Below are 13,769 nucleotides of genomic sequence, written 5' to 3'. Positions count from 1 at the left end.
TGGAGGAACTTTTCCTTTGGTAAGCAAACTTAGGATTGCCAGGATTTTCCTTTTTTTTTTTTTTTTTTTTCGGAAGTGCTGCTTGTGGCACAGCCCCTTTTATCCAGGAGCTCTGCAGAGGCCCCGACTCTCCGGGCGCCCGCGCGTGGTGACGGGGAGCTGCCGGCCGGTGGCGGTGAGTAGCGGACGCAGGCGCCGGGGGGCTCCGGGGCTGCGTGACGGGATAAAACACCATCTGGAGCAAAAGGAAAATTTTTCCGGGGGGGGATCCCGTCAGCCAGGCTCCTCCGAGCCCGTGGGGGCAGAGGTAGACGTGTTGGCCCCACCGCTTCCAAGCGCCACCGTCCAGCGGGGCCCCCGCTGGCCCCCAAAACCCAGGAGCGGCCTGGTGGTCCCCGGGGTTGGGAGCAGCCCCGGGCGCCGGGCAGGGACCCCCGGGCTGGCGGGAGCGAAGGGGGCCGGCGGCGGGCGGCAGAGCCCTGCACCGGGCGCAGGGCGGCGGCGGGGGGGCTCCGGGGCGGGAAGCAGCGCTGCGCCGGGCGGAGGGCGGCAGAGAAGCTGTTTGCGCCTGCGGTGCCCGGCCTGCGCACGCGCGCTCACACCTGCGCACGCTCGCGCTCACGCTCGCGTGTCCGTGCACGCTCAGACCTGTGTGCACTCACACAACTGGGCACGTGCACACCTGTGCACACTCACGCTCACACATCCGTGCACACTCACACCTGTGCACACTCACACGTCTGTGCACACTCACACACATCTGTGCACGCTCAGACCTGTGCACACACACACCTGTGCACGCTCACACATCCATGCACACTCACACTCACACCTGTGCACTCACACATCCATGCATGCTCAGACCTGTGCACACTCACACTCACGTGTCCATGCACACTCACACTCAGACCTGTGCACACTCACACCTGCACACACTCACACCTGTGCGTGCTCAGACATCCGTGCACACTCACACACCTCCGTGCACACTCACACTCACACCTGTGCACTCACACATCCGTGCATGCTCAGACCTGTGCACACTCACACTCACATGTCCATGCACACTCACACCCCTGCACACTCACACACCTCTGCACACCCCGACCTCTGCACACTCACACACCTGTGCACACTCAGACCTGTGCACACTCACACACCTGTGCACACTTGCACTCACACCTGGGCACACTCACACCTGTGCACGCTCAGACATCCCTGCACACTCACACACCTCCGTGCACATTCACACTCACACATCTGTGCACACTCAGATGTCCGTGCACACTCACACTCACATCCATGCACACTCGCACTCACCCCTATGCACACTCACCCCTGTGCACACTCACACCTGTGCACACTCACACCTGCGTGCACTCAGACATCCGTGCATCCCCCCCCCCCCGCGCTGCCCGGCCCCGGGCGAAGCCGCGGGAGCGACACGGGCCGCTCCTGCCGCCGCCGCCGGCTGCTCCCCGAGGCCCGGCACCGTGCGGGGGCCCCGGCGATGCTCCCTGCAGCCCTGCGGGGCTCCGCGCCTCGCCCCCACGCGACACCGGCCCACGCGCCGCCGCCCCCGGGCCCACCGGGCCCCTCCGGCACCGCCTCCGCGTCCGGTCCCGCCCCGGCCGGGAACCCCCGTCCCGGTCCCGTCCGGTCCCGCCTGGGGGAGGAGCGGGAGTGCGGGGAGCGGGGACGGGGTGGGGATGGGAGCGGGGAAGGGGGAGCAGGGACAGGGAGTGGGGATGGAGAGCAGGGACAGCGAGCCAGGATGGGGAGCGGGGATGGAGAGCAGGGGGCAGGAATGGGGACCAGGGGTGGGAGAGGCGAGGGAGAGTGGGGACGGGGAAGCAGGGCCCAGGAGCAGGGACGGTGGAGTGAAGACAGGGGATGAGGGGATGGGGACAGGGACAGGAGACCGAGCCAGGGAGCAGGGCCTGGTTGTGGGGATGGGAAGCAGGGGATGGGAACAAGGAGCAGGGATGAGGACAGGGACAGGGACAGGGAGTGGGGCTGGGGGAGCAGGGCTGGGGGAGCAGGGGCAGGGAATGAGGATATGGGGATGGGGAGCAGGATGGGGAGCAAGGATGGGAAACGAAGATATGGGGGGGCAGGGACAAGGAGCAGGGATGGTGGATGAGGATATGGGGAGCAGGGATGGGGGATGAAGATATGGGGAGCAGGGATGGGGGATGAAGATACAGGGGGGCAGGGACAGGGGATGAGGAGATGGGGATCAGGGATGGGGGATGAGGAGATGGGGAACAGGGATGGGGGATGAGGAGACGGGGAGCAGGGACAGGGGATGAAGATATGGGGAGCAGGGACGGGGGACAAGGATACAGGGAGCAGGGACAGGGTCTATCCCTGGGCTCCTGTGGCCACAAGAGCTGTGTTTGGGCCCCTCTGCCCCATGGACCTTCCCTGGCCTGGGCACCCACTGCCCTGCCAGCCTCCGGCTCCCAGTGCTGCCGCCTGGGCACAGCCCCCGGCCCTGGGGGCCACCTCGCACCCTGCGCACCCCCTCCGGCATGGCCACCGTGCTGGGGCCTGAGGGCTGGAAGAGAGCAAATGTCACCCCAGTCTTCAAAAGGGACAAGGAGGAGGACCAGGGAACTGGTCAGCCTCACCTCCATCCTTGGGAAGGTGATGGAGCAGTGCATCCTGGAGACCATCTCCAAGCACATGGAGGAAAGGAAGGGGATCAGGAGGAGTCAGCATGGCTTCACCAAGGGGAAACCACGCTGAACCAACCCGAGAGCCTCTCTGAGGGAAGGCCTGGCTGGGTGGATGAGGGGAGAGCAGGGGATGTTGTCTGCCTTGACCTCAGCAAGGCTTTCGACACTGTCTCCCATAGCATCCTCATAGACAAGCTCAGGAAGTGTGGGCTGGATGAGTGGACAGTGAGGTGGATTGAAAACTGGCTGAATGGCAGAGCTCAGAGAGTTGTGATCAGTGGCACAGAGTCTAGTTGGAGGCCTGTAGCTAGCGGTGTCCCCCAGGGGTCAGGACTGGGTCCAGTCTTGTTCAACTTCTTCATCAATGACCTGGATGAAGGAACAGAGTGCACCCTCAGCAAGTTTGCTGATGGTACCAAACTGGGAGGAGTGGCTGATACCCCAGAGGGCTGTGCTGCCATTCAGAGAGACCTGGACAGGCTGGAGAGGTGGGCAGAGAGGAACCTCATGAAGTTCAACAAGGGGAAGTGCAGGGTCCTGCACCTGGGGAGGAATAACCCCATGCACCAGGACAGGTTGGGGGTTGACCTGCTGGAGAGCAGCTCTGCGGAGAAGGACCTGGGAGTGCTGGTGGACACCAAGGTGACCATGAGGCAGCAATGTGCCCTTATGGCCAAGAAGGCCACTGGTATCCTGGGGTGCATCAGGAAGAGTGTTGCCAGCAGGTCGAGGGAGGTGATCCTGCCCCTCTCCTCAGCCCTGGTGAGGCCACATCTGGAGTGCTGTGTCCAGTTCTGGGCTCCCCAGTGCAAGAGAGACATGGAGCTACTGAAGTGAGTCCAGTGAAGGACCACTAAGATGATGAAGGGACAGAAGCATCTCTCCTATGAGGAAAGGCTGAGAGAGCTGGGCCTGTTCAGCCTGGAGAAGAGAAGACTGAGGGGGATCTTATCAGTGCATATAAATATCTGACGGGAGGGTGTGGAGAGGATGGGGCCAGACTCTTCTCAGTGGTGCCCAGCGACAGGACGCGAGGCAACGGGCACAAACGGAAACACAGGAAGTTCTGTGTGAACATGAGGAAAAACTTCTTTATTGTGAGGGTGACAGAGCACTGGAACAGGTTGCCCAGAGAGGTTGTGGAGTCTCCATCCTTGGAGATGTTCAAAAGCCACCTGGACATGGTCCTGGACAAGGTGCTCTAGGTGACCCTGCTGGAGCAGGGGGTTGGACCAGATGATCTCCAGAGGTCCCTGCTGACCCCAACCGTTCTGGGATTCTGTGACATGAAAATACATGCACACACACACACGCACACACACGCACACACACGTGCACACACACGCACACACACACACACACGGAGGCACACACATATACACACATGCAGGCACATGCCAGCACACATGCATCCAGGGTGCTCACACACGCACACATGCACACACACACACACACAGAGTGCACACTGACACCCCCACAAGCCTCCCCCCACAGACACACACCGACTGACACACCACACATGCACACACACACTGACACCCCCACCCCTCCACACCCCCACCCACTGACACACACCCCAATAGACACACAGACACCCACGCTGACAGACACCCCCCACACTGACATTCACCTGCACACACACGTACACACACCCCCAAATCACACACACGCTCACATTTGCACACACACACAAACACACCACACACTCAAAAATACACCCACCACACACACACTCTCACACTCAGTCAGACTCCCACACGCTCTCACACTCACACACTGACACACACACACACTCACACTGTCACACACACTCATGCTCACTGTCACACATACACTCATACAGTCACACACTCTCACACAGTAACAGTCACACACTCAGACACTCTCACAGTCACACACAGTCACACACACTTTCACACACACTCACTGTCATGCACACACTCACACAGTAAAAGTCACACAAACACACTTGCACTGTCACACACACACACACACACACAGTAAAACAGTCACTCACACAAACACACTTTCACTGTCACACACACTCTCACACTTACAGTAAAACAGTCACACACACACTTTCACACACACAGTAAAAGTCACACACACACACTGTCACACACACTCACACAGTAAAACAGTCACACACACACTCACTGTCACACACACACACTCTCACACAGTAAAACAGTCACACACTCACACACAGTCACACACACACACAGTCACACACACACACCGGGAAACAGCCTCACACACACACACTCACGCCCCCGTCACACGCCCTGTCACGCACCCGCTCTCTCGCTCACACAGCCCCGCCCCCGCACTCGCCCCGCCCACATCCCCGCCTTCTGCCTCCGCCCCGCCCCCAGCCCCGCCCCCAGCCCCCCAGCCCCCAGCCCCGCCCCGCGGCGGCGGCGGCGCCATGTCGCGGCGGGAGGAGGCGGCGGCGCTGGCGGCGCTGAGCGAGCGCCTGGAGGCGGAGGTGGCCTGCGCCGTGTGCCTCGAGCCGGCCGCCGAGCCGCTGCTCACGCCCTGCGGCCACGGCTTCTGCGCCGCCTGCGTGGCCGCGCTGCCCGCCGCCGCCTGCCCGCAGTGCCGCTGCCCGCTGCCGCCCGGCTCCTGCCGCCCCAACCGCCCGCTGCGCGGCGCCGTCGAGGCCGCGGCCGAGCTGGCGCGACTGGCCGCCGCCGCCGCCCGCCGCCCGCTCTGCGCCGCCCACGGCGAGCCGCCGCGGCTCTTCTGCGAGCGCTGCCGCCGCCCGCTCTGCGCGCTCTGCCGCGAGGCGCCCGCGCACCGCGGCCACCCGGCCTGCGCCGCCGAGGAGGCCGCGCCGCGCCTCCGGGTACCGCCGCCGGGCGCCGCCGGGGCGGGGGGGGGGCGGGACAGGGGGGGGCGCCGCGGGGCCCTCTGGCCGCCGGCACCGTCCGCCTGCGCCCTGGGGTCCCGCGCCAGCCGCGGCGGGGGGCCCGTCCGGGACAGGCTGGGGGGCTGGGGTCCCCGTCCGGGACAGCCTGGGGGTCTAGGGTCCCGTCCAGGAACAGGTTGGGGTGCTGGGGTCTCCATCCGGGCACAGGTTGGGGTGCTGGGGTCCCCATCCAGGAACAGGCTGGGTATCTAGGGTCCCGTCCAGGAACAGGCTGGGGTGCTGGGGTCTCCGTCCAGGTACAGGTTGGGGGGCTGGGGTCCCCATCCGGGACAGGTTGGGGTGCTGGGGTCCCCATCCAGATACAGGTTGGGGTGCTGGGGTCCCCGTCCAGGTACAGGTTGGGGGGCTGGGGTCCCCATCCGGGACAGGTTGGGGTGCTGGGGTCCCCGTCCAGATACAGGTTGGGGTGCTGGGGTCCCCGTCCAGGTACAGGTTGGGGGGCTGGGGTCCCCATCCGGGACAGGTTGGGGTGCTGGGGTCCCCATCCAGATACAGGTTGGGGTGCTGGGGTCCCCATCCAGGTACAGGTTGGGGGGCTGGGGTCCCGTCCAGGTACAGGTTGGGTGTCTAGGGTCCCCATCCAGGTACAGGTTGGGGTGCTGGGGTCCCCGTCCAGGAACAGGCTGGGGGTCTAGGGTCCCATCCAGGAACAGGCTGGGGGGCTGGGGTCCCCGTCCAGGAACAGGCTGGGGGTCTAGGGTCCCGTCCAGGAACAGGCTGGGGGGCTGGGGTCTCTGTCCAGGAACAGGTTGGGGTGCTGGGGTCCCTGTCCAGGCACAGGTTGGGGTGCTGGGGTCCCATCTGGCTGCAGTTATGGGTCCTGTCGGGGTGCAGGTTGGGGTGTCAGGGTCCCTGTCTGGGCCCGGGCTGGAATCTCGTCCAGGCATGGGTTGGGGTCCCTGTCCAGCTGCCCTTGAGTCCCCATCCGGGCACAGGCTGGGGTCCCCTCCGGGTGCAGTTTGGGTCTTGTCCAGGCATGGGCAGGGTCCAGTCCAGGTGCAGGCTGGGGCCCCGCCTGCGGGGTAGGTCCCCTACGAATCCTGCTTTCAATACAAAAAGTTGTTTAAAAACAAAAAATCAGGGTTCCAGCTATTCCAGAAATGTTTCTGGACAAAACAGCTGCACATCGGCATCTCGCTATCCAGTTTCTAAAATGTGTTTGGAGAGAGATGCCGCAGGTGGGAGGCTGTTTCCGAGTTGTTCCTTTCCAGACAGAGGAGGAAAAAAAACACGGCCAAAGTTATCCCTCTGCGGAGCGACGTTGTCCCCGGGGACTGGCTGGTGAAGGGCAATATCAGCCCTGCAGACGTGACCCCAAATCACCGAATGGGCCTTGTTTTCCCAGGAGATGCTTCGGAACGATTTGGTTTTCTTCCAAAAAGAGAAAGAAGAACTTAAGCCAGAAGGAGGAAAGAAAAGCGATGAGCTGATGGTACGTTCCTCCCCCTCCACGGGTGTGCACCTGCCAGTCTGCACGGACGCATACCTGCCAGTCTGCACGGACACATCCTGTCTTTCCCTCTGGATGTATTTACCTTTCTCCATATGAGCACTCCTGTTTTCTCTCTGCCAGTGCGTCCATTGATCCCGTACATCCTCCATCCACCCTCCCATCGTCCGTGTCTCCTTAAGCCTTAGCTGGCATCCTGGGCCCATCACTGTCCAGGCTTGCCTCCCCACTGCCCTCTCCCTCTCCTCCCTCTGGCTCAGCATCCTGCTGCTCTTCCGGCCGTTCCGCCCCAAAAGCTCTTCTCCTTTTCCCTATGATTATTTGGCCTCCTCTGGTTAGCGCTGCGTCTCCAGCAGCGTCCCCGTGCCCACCCAGAGGTAGAGGGAGGTGACATGGCTCTTTACCCCCACCTTGCAGGGGACGGTGGCATCAGAGAGGGAGAAGCTGCAGGCTGGATTCCGGGAGCTGCAGCAGTTCCTGTGGGAGCAGGAGAGCATCCTGCTGGCGCAGCTCGATGAGGCGCACGGCGAGCTCGCGGAGAGGCGCGGTGAATACGTCGGCAGCGTTTCCGCGAGGCGGTCGCTGCTGGACACCCTCGTTGTGGAGATAGAGAAGAAGTGCGAGCAGCCGGATATTGAATTCCTTATGGTGAGGATTCCAATTCCTGCGGCGCCTGGCTGGGACTGTGCAGCCTGGAGGCCTGGGAGCGCGGGGTGGCGTGGGGCAGCCGGCCACGCAGCACCCCTGCGTCTGGGGCTGGGGGCACTGGGGGGACCCTGGGAGGAGGTTGGATTAAATCAGGGAAGGGCAAGTCCTTCGTGCAGCGCGGAGCAACCTGTGTAACTCGCTGCCCCAGGCGCCGTGGTTGTTCCTGGCAGCGTCAGAACTGACCCAGTGTTTTCTGTCCCTTCTAGGACATTGACAGCACCCTGAACAGGTAAGAAACGGGCTCAGCGTCGCTCTGCTCCTGGGCAGAGGCTGGGAAAACCCTGCAGGAGCCGCAGCAGCAGCAGCCAAGAGGGCAGGTGGCTTTGCCCTGCGGAGTATTTGGATTTAATGTGATGTTATCAGGACCCAAAGCTTGCTGTATGGCTGGGGATGGAGCAGCCCTGGCAGCAATAGCTGGAAGCTGCAGCAGGCAAAAACTCAGCCTTTTTTTTTTTTTTTTGCCTTATATTTTTTTCCCAACACTAAATTATTGCCTTTTTTCCTCTGTATTCGCTAAAAGAAGCGTTGGGCTGAGCGCTGCGGGACCCCGCGGAAGATAAGGATAGCAGTAGCTCAGCCGAGTTTTGCGGGCAGACGTTTCCCCTTGCTACAGGGGCTTGTTCCCCGCCGTTTCCCTCCTGGCCCCGGGTGCTGGTTCGCTGCTGTGGTCAGGGCTCACCTCCATGTCGCCGTGTCTCCCCAGCTGTGAGACAGCGAAAGCCCCGATCCCAGAGCTGGTTTCCTCGGAGCTGCAGAGGAGAGTTTGCAGCCTCTCCGAGACGAGCGAGCTGGTCCTGGGTGCCATGGCTGAGTTCAAAGGTAAAGCAGAGAAGCAGCGAGCGATGTCTTGCTACCCGGGGCGCGGGAGCTCCTCGCGCCAGCTCTAGGCAGGGCTGCGGCTCTGAGACAGGCTTTGCCGGAGCCTGCGGCGGGCTCCAGATCAGAGTTTTTTCTCTGGTGGCCACGGTGCTCTCTGGGGAGCTGGAAAGGTGCCGCAAGAGGAATGAGAGCTCATTCATCCCCCTTTCCTTCCTCTAGCGGATCTGCTGAGCAAGACGGACAGAGAAAGGGGTAAGTTGCTGGAGCTGATGGGCACGAGTGAGGGAGAACAGCTTTCCTGAAATGAGTTTCCTTATGTCCGTGGGGTAGAGAGAGGCTCACACAGTGACATCCGAATCCGGCTCCCCTCATTTTGACTAGGCCCACTGTAAAAACACAGGCCCAGTCCCAAGCTGGGAAACCCCCAGAGACACCGTTCTCTGGCGCTGGACAAGAGCCTCTGCCGGGGCAGTGCTGGCCCCTTGGCTTCCCTGTCTCTCTGGAAGAGAGAAGAAGCTGGTCGGAGCCGTTTGTGGTGGGGCTGGTCACTGCCTTCTGGTTTGGTGGCCAAGGACCAGGCTCGCAGGATGGGTGCTGCTTGGTTTTCCCCCACCTGTGGTCCTGGGAGGAGCGGGTTTAGTGGCACGGTCCGGGGTGGTGGCCCTGGGCGGTGACACCTCGGTGGCCTTGCGGGATGGCCGCAGGATGGCAGCAGAACATCCCGCGTGAGCAGGTGGCTCCAGCTCCGTGATGAGACTCCCTGGCTGGCGGGCGGACAGGGAGGGGGCTTGGGAGCAGCTTCTCCCTTTGGTGAGCGCTGGATGAGCCCCGGGACACGGGGACGCTGCTTGGCCCAGTCCCGCTCTGGGAAGCGCTGCTGCTGCCAAGCTTTGCCCGTGGTGGACATGGGGCCGCAGCCTCCGGGGAGGTTGAGGGGGGCCCTGCCCCATCTGGGGGGTGCAGGTGCCACGTGCCTGCTCGCGGGATGCCACAGCCTTGTGGGAGAAGCCCTGGTTTGCTTCTTGGCGAACGACGGACTGACATTTCCCCCTGTCGCACGTTAGCGAAGGTGACCCTGGACCCCGAGACAGCAAATCCTACCTGGTCCTGTCCAGCAACGGCAAGACCCTGCGTCTGGGGGAAGTACATCAAAACCTCCCCGACACCCCCAAGAGATTCACCGGCAGCCCCAGCGTGCTGGGCTCCCAGGGGTTCACGGCGGGGAGGCATTACTGGGAGCTGGAGGTGGGGGACGGGGACAGCTGGGCCGTGGGGGTGGCCGTGGAGTCCGTGCAGAGGAAGCAGCCGTTCACCATCACCACGGGAGGGATCTGGGCCCTGCGGCGGGGCTGGGATCGCCAGTACACGGCGCTCACCGTGCCTCCCACCCCGCTGGTCCCGGAGGAAGAGCCCCGGCGTATCAGGGTGCACCTGGACTACGAAGCCGGTGAAGTGACCTTCTACAACGCAGAAAACATGACGCAGATCTTCCAGTTCAAGGCCTCCTTTGCTGAGAAGGTCTTTCCGTACTTTTGGCTCTGGTCAGAAGGATCCTGTATCCAGCTGTGTGCCTGATGGGGCCGGATGCCTCCTGCTCCCCTACCTGCCCCTTTGGTTAGGGAGCGGGAGGGGTGCGTGGCGATGGCGCGGTGTTGCACCACCGGCTCCCTGCGCCTCCGCACGCTGCTGCTTCTGCTGGTCTGCTGGAGCATTAAAGATGTGTTTGGCCTCTCTGGGGGTGTCTGTGCTGGTATCCTGGCCGGATCTCAGTGACGGTTGCTCCTGAGGGCACAGCCACACAGATAAATAGGGGGGTGGCAGGGTAGATGTGCCAGCCCTGGTCCCCCATGGCCCACGCTGGTCTCTGACAGCTCTTCTGGCTGCCGTTGGCTCCGTGTGGTGTGATGTGGGGACACGGCCACCCTGCACCCCTGCTCCCTGGGGCCGGGATTCCCACGGGAATTCGGGTGAAGCGTTCGGGTGAAGCGCTGGTAACTGCCCACGTGAAACCACATTGCAGTCAAAGGCTGGGAAGGTGGTAAATGGGACACACGTTTTTAAAAGGGACCTGGGGGAAATCTGGGGAGCTGCAGAGCAGTGGGGGCCTGGGGCGTTGCTGGCCTCAGGGTTCAGGGGTGCGCAGGACCATCGGCTCGGCAGCGGTCAGGGCAGCAGGGGACATGTTGGGTGTTACCAGACCATCGCCGCCCTGGTGTGTGAATGCGCTTTGTGCGCTCGCCATCGGCTCTGCGTGCAGGTCTGCTCCCCCCCCCCCAAAGGAAAATGTCCAGAGAAGGGGCAAGGCCGACCAGGGGGCTGGGGGGGAGTTCACGGATGGAGGGAGCCTCTTCTGCCTGGAGAAGAGACAGCGACTGGGGTGTGATGGGGATCTGACTTGTTTATTTTTAACATAATGCCTTGCCGCAGGGAAAGGGTTTCCCGGCTCGCTGGGGCCGTCGACCTGCTGCCACACGTGGGTCTCGGCTCCTGACGCCTGGGTGCGGGCCATCGGGGTGTTAATGTCTGTGGTCATCTCAGAAATGTCACAAATCCTGTCAGGGCGCCTTGGGTGCAGCTTCCTCCTCCCCTTGCAAACGCTTGAAACAAGTCACCATGTCATGGGATCCTGTTTCCCCCCAAAGAAGAGGAACCGAAAGGTAAGGCGAGGTTTACAGGGAGAGGCAAGTATTGTCTTAAACCATGTCGCCAGAAAAAAACAAAAAACCCCCCAAAACACAGACTTTTTCAGGGCTGCGACAAGAGTGAAATATTGTGAGTAAAAGACCCCCATGAGGGGGGCTTGACTGGAGGTGCTTATGAGGCTGGGGACTACATTTCCCAGCATGCAACGCCGAGGCGGGCAACGCGTGACGCGTTGCCCGCCTCGGCGTTGCATGCTGGGAAATGCAGTCCCCGCGGCGCCCCGTACAGCAAGCCCCCCCACCTTTTCCTTGAGGCACCCTATTGGTGCCTTCTCTAGCAAAGCCTATTGGTCGCAAGCGCTGTCAAGCAGCCCTCGGGGCGGGGGGGAAAGCTCTTCCCGCCGTTTCGATTGGTCAGAGAGGGTGGTGGGCGGGGGAGCGTTAAAAGAAAGCGCATCCCTCCCAAGCCGCGCGCAGAGGCCGTTACTGATTGGTGGAAGGGGAGTTTGGCGCCAGCTTCGGAGCGGGGGCGGGGCGGGCGCGCGCGAGACGGGCGACGGGTGGCGGCGGGGGTCAAAGCGGCGCGGGTCGCGCTGACAGGAGGAAGGACGCGGCTCGGCTCGGCGCCATGGAGCCTGCGCCGGGGGGCTCGCACCGCCGCCGCCTCCTGCTGCTCTCCCCGGCCTCCCCCGCCGCCGCCGCGGTGGTGAAGTCCCTCTTCCCCGCCGAGCTCTCGCCGGTCTCCGACCTCCGCCTCACCATGGAGCAGCTGGGACGCGGGTTAGTGCGGGGGGGGCCTCCCCCCCCCCAAGAAGGGAGGCCTCGAGGGCCCCTTCCCCTCCCCCCAGAAAAAGGGAGGCCTCGAGGGCCCCTTTCTCTGCCCCCCCCCCCCAAAAACGGGAGGCCTCGAGGGCCCCTTTCTCTGCCCCCCCCCCAAAAACGGGAGGCCTCGAGGGCCCCTTTCTCTGCCCCCTCCCCCCAGAAGGGAGGCCTCGAGGGCCCCTTTCTCTGCCCCCTCCCCCCAGAAGGGAGGCCTCGAGGGCCCCTTTCTCTCTCCCCCTCCCCCCAGAAGGGAGGCCTCGAGGGCCCCTTTCTCCCCCCCCCCCAAAGAAGGGAGGCCTCGAGGGCCCCTTTCTCTCTCCCCCCCCCCCCAAGAAGGGAGGCCTCGAGGGCCCCTTTCTCTCCCCTCCCCCAAAAACGGGAGGCCTCGAGGGCCCCTTTCTCCCCCCCCCCCCAAGAAGGGAGGCCTCGAGGGCCCCTTTCTCCCCCCCCCCCCAAGAAGGGAGGCCTCGAGGGCCCCTTTCTCCCCCCCCCCCCCCCAAGAAGGGAGGCCTCGAGGGCCCCTTTCTCCCCCCCCCCCCCAAGAAGGGAGGCCTCGAGGGCCCCTTTCTCTCTCCCCCCCCCCCCAAGAAGGGAGGCCTCGAGGGCCCCTTTCTCTCTCCCCCCCCCCCCCAAGAAGGGAGGCCTCGAGGGCCCCTTTCTCTCTCCCCCCCCCCCAAGAAGGGAGGCCTCGAGGGCCCCTTTCTCTCTCCCCCCCCCCCCCCCAAGAAGGGAGGCCTCGAGGGCCCCTTTCTCTCTCCCCCCCCCCCCCCCAAGAAGGGAGGCCTCGAGGGCCCCTTTCTCTCTCTCCCCCCCCCCCCCCAAGAAGGGAGGCCTCGAGGGCCCCTTTCTCTCTCTCCCCCCCCCCCCCCCCCCCAAGAAGGGAGGCCTCGAGGGCCCCTTTCTCTCTCTCCCCCCCCCCCCCCCAAGAAGGGAGGCCTCGAGGGCCCCTTTCTCTCTCCCCCCCCCCCCCCCCAAGAAGGGAGGCCTCGAGGGCCCCTTTCTCCCCCCCCCCCCCAAGAAGGAGGCCTCGAGGGCCCCTTTCTCCCCCCCCCCCCCCCAAGAAGGGAGGCCTCGAGGGCCCCTTTCTCCCCCCCCCCCCCCAAGAAGGGAGGCCTCGAGGGCCCCTTTCTCCCCCCCCCCCCCCCCAAGAAGGGAGGCCTCGAGGGCCCCTTTCTCTCCCCCCCCCCCCCCCCAAAGAAGGGAGGCCTCGAGGGCCCCTTTCTCCCTCCCCCCCCCCCCCAAGAAGGGAGGCCTCGAGGGCCCCTTTCTCTCTCCCCCCCCCCCCCCAAGAAGGGAGGCCTCGAGGGCCCCTTCTCTCTCCCCCCCCCCCCCCCCCAAGAAGGGAGGCCTCGAGGGCCCCTTTCTCCCCCCCCCCCCCCCCAAGAAGGGAGGCCTCGAGGGCCCCTTTCTCCCCCCCCCCCCCCCAAGAAGGGAGGCCTCGAGGGCCCCTTTCTCCCCCCCCCCCCCCAAGAAGGGAGGCCCTCGAGGGCCCCTTTCTCCCCCCCCCCCCCAAGAAGGGAGGCCTCGAGGCCCCTTTCTCCCCCCCCCCCCCCAAGAAGGGAGGCCTCGAGGGCCCTTTCTCCCCCCCCCCCCCCCAAGAAGGGAGGCCTCGAGGGCCCCTTTCTCCCCCCCCCCCCCCAAAGAAGGGAGGCCTCGAGGGCCCCTTTCTCCCTCCCCCCCCCCAAGAAGGGAGGCCTCGAGGGCCCTTTCTCCCA

The 13,769-nt window shown here is 64.0% G+C and overlaps 2 protein-coding genes across 2 annotated transcripts in view; both read left to right on the top strand.

The window, feature by feature from the left end:
• The first annotated feature begins 5,098 nt into the window (after positions 1 to 5,098).
• On the top strand, positions 5,099 to 10,323 carry LOC106499371 (E3 ubiquitin-protein ligase TRIM7-like). Its single transcript, XM_067292104.1, is given in 8 exon segments — positions 5,099 to 5,529; positions 6,959 to 7,045; positions 7,481 to 7,711; positions 7,978 to 8,000; positions 8,475 to 8,590; positions 8,810 to 8,842; positions 9,655 to 9,684; positions 9,687 to 10,323. Coding segments are annotated over 8 exon segments (1,419 nt in total). The 5' UTR covers positions 5,099 to 5,109; the 3' UTR covers positions 10,166 to 10,323.
• Positions 10,324 to 11,847: 1,524 nt separating this feature from the next.
• Positions 11,848 to 13,769, top strand: part of CDC25A (cell division cycle 25A) — a 16,252-nt gene continuing 14,330 nt past the window's right edge. Inside the window, exon 1 of the mRNA XM_067292102.1 lies at positions 11,848 to 12,012. Within this exon, the coding sequence (XP_067148203.1) occupies positions 11,861 to 12,012 (152 nt within the window). The 5' untranslated portion in view covers positions 11,848 to 11,860. The remainder of the gene's footprint in view (positions 12,013 to 13,769) is intronic.

The sequence above is a fragment of the Apteryx mantelli genome, chromosome 2 (genome assembly GCF_036417845.1).
Source record: "Apteryx mantelli isolate bAptMan1 chromosome 2, bAptMan1.hap1, whole genome shotgun sequence".
NCBI classification, from domain to species: domain Eukaryota; kingdom Metazoa; phylum Chordata; class Aves; order Apterygiformes; family Apterygidae; genus Apteryx; species Apteryx mantelli.
This window is presented reverse-complemented; position numbering and strand designations above follow the sequence as displayed.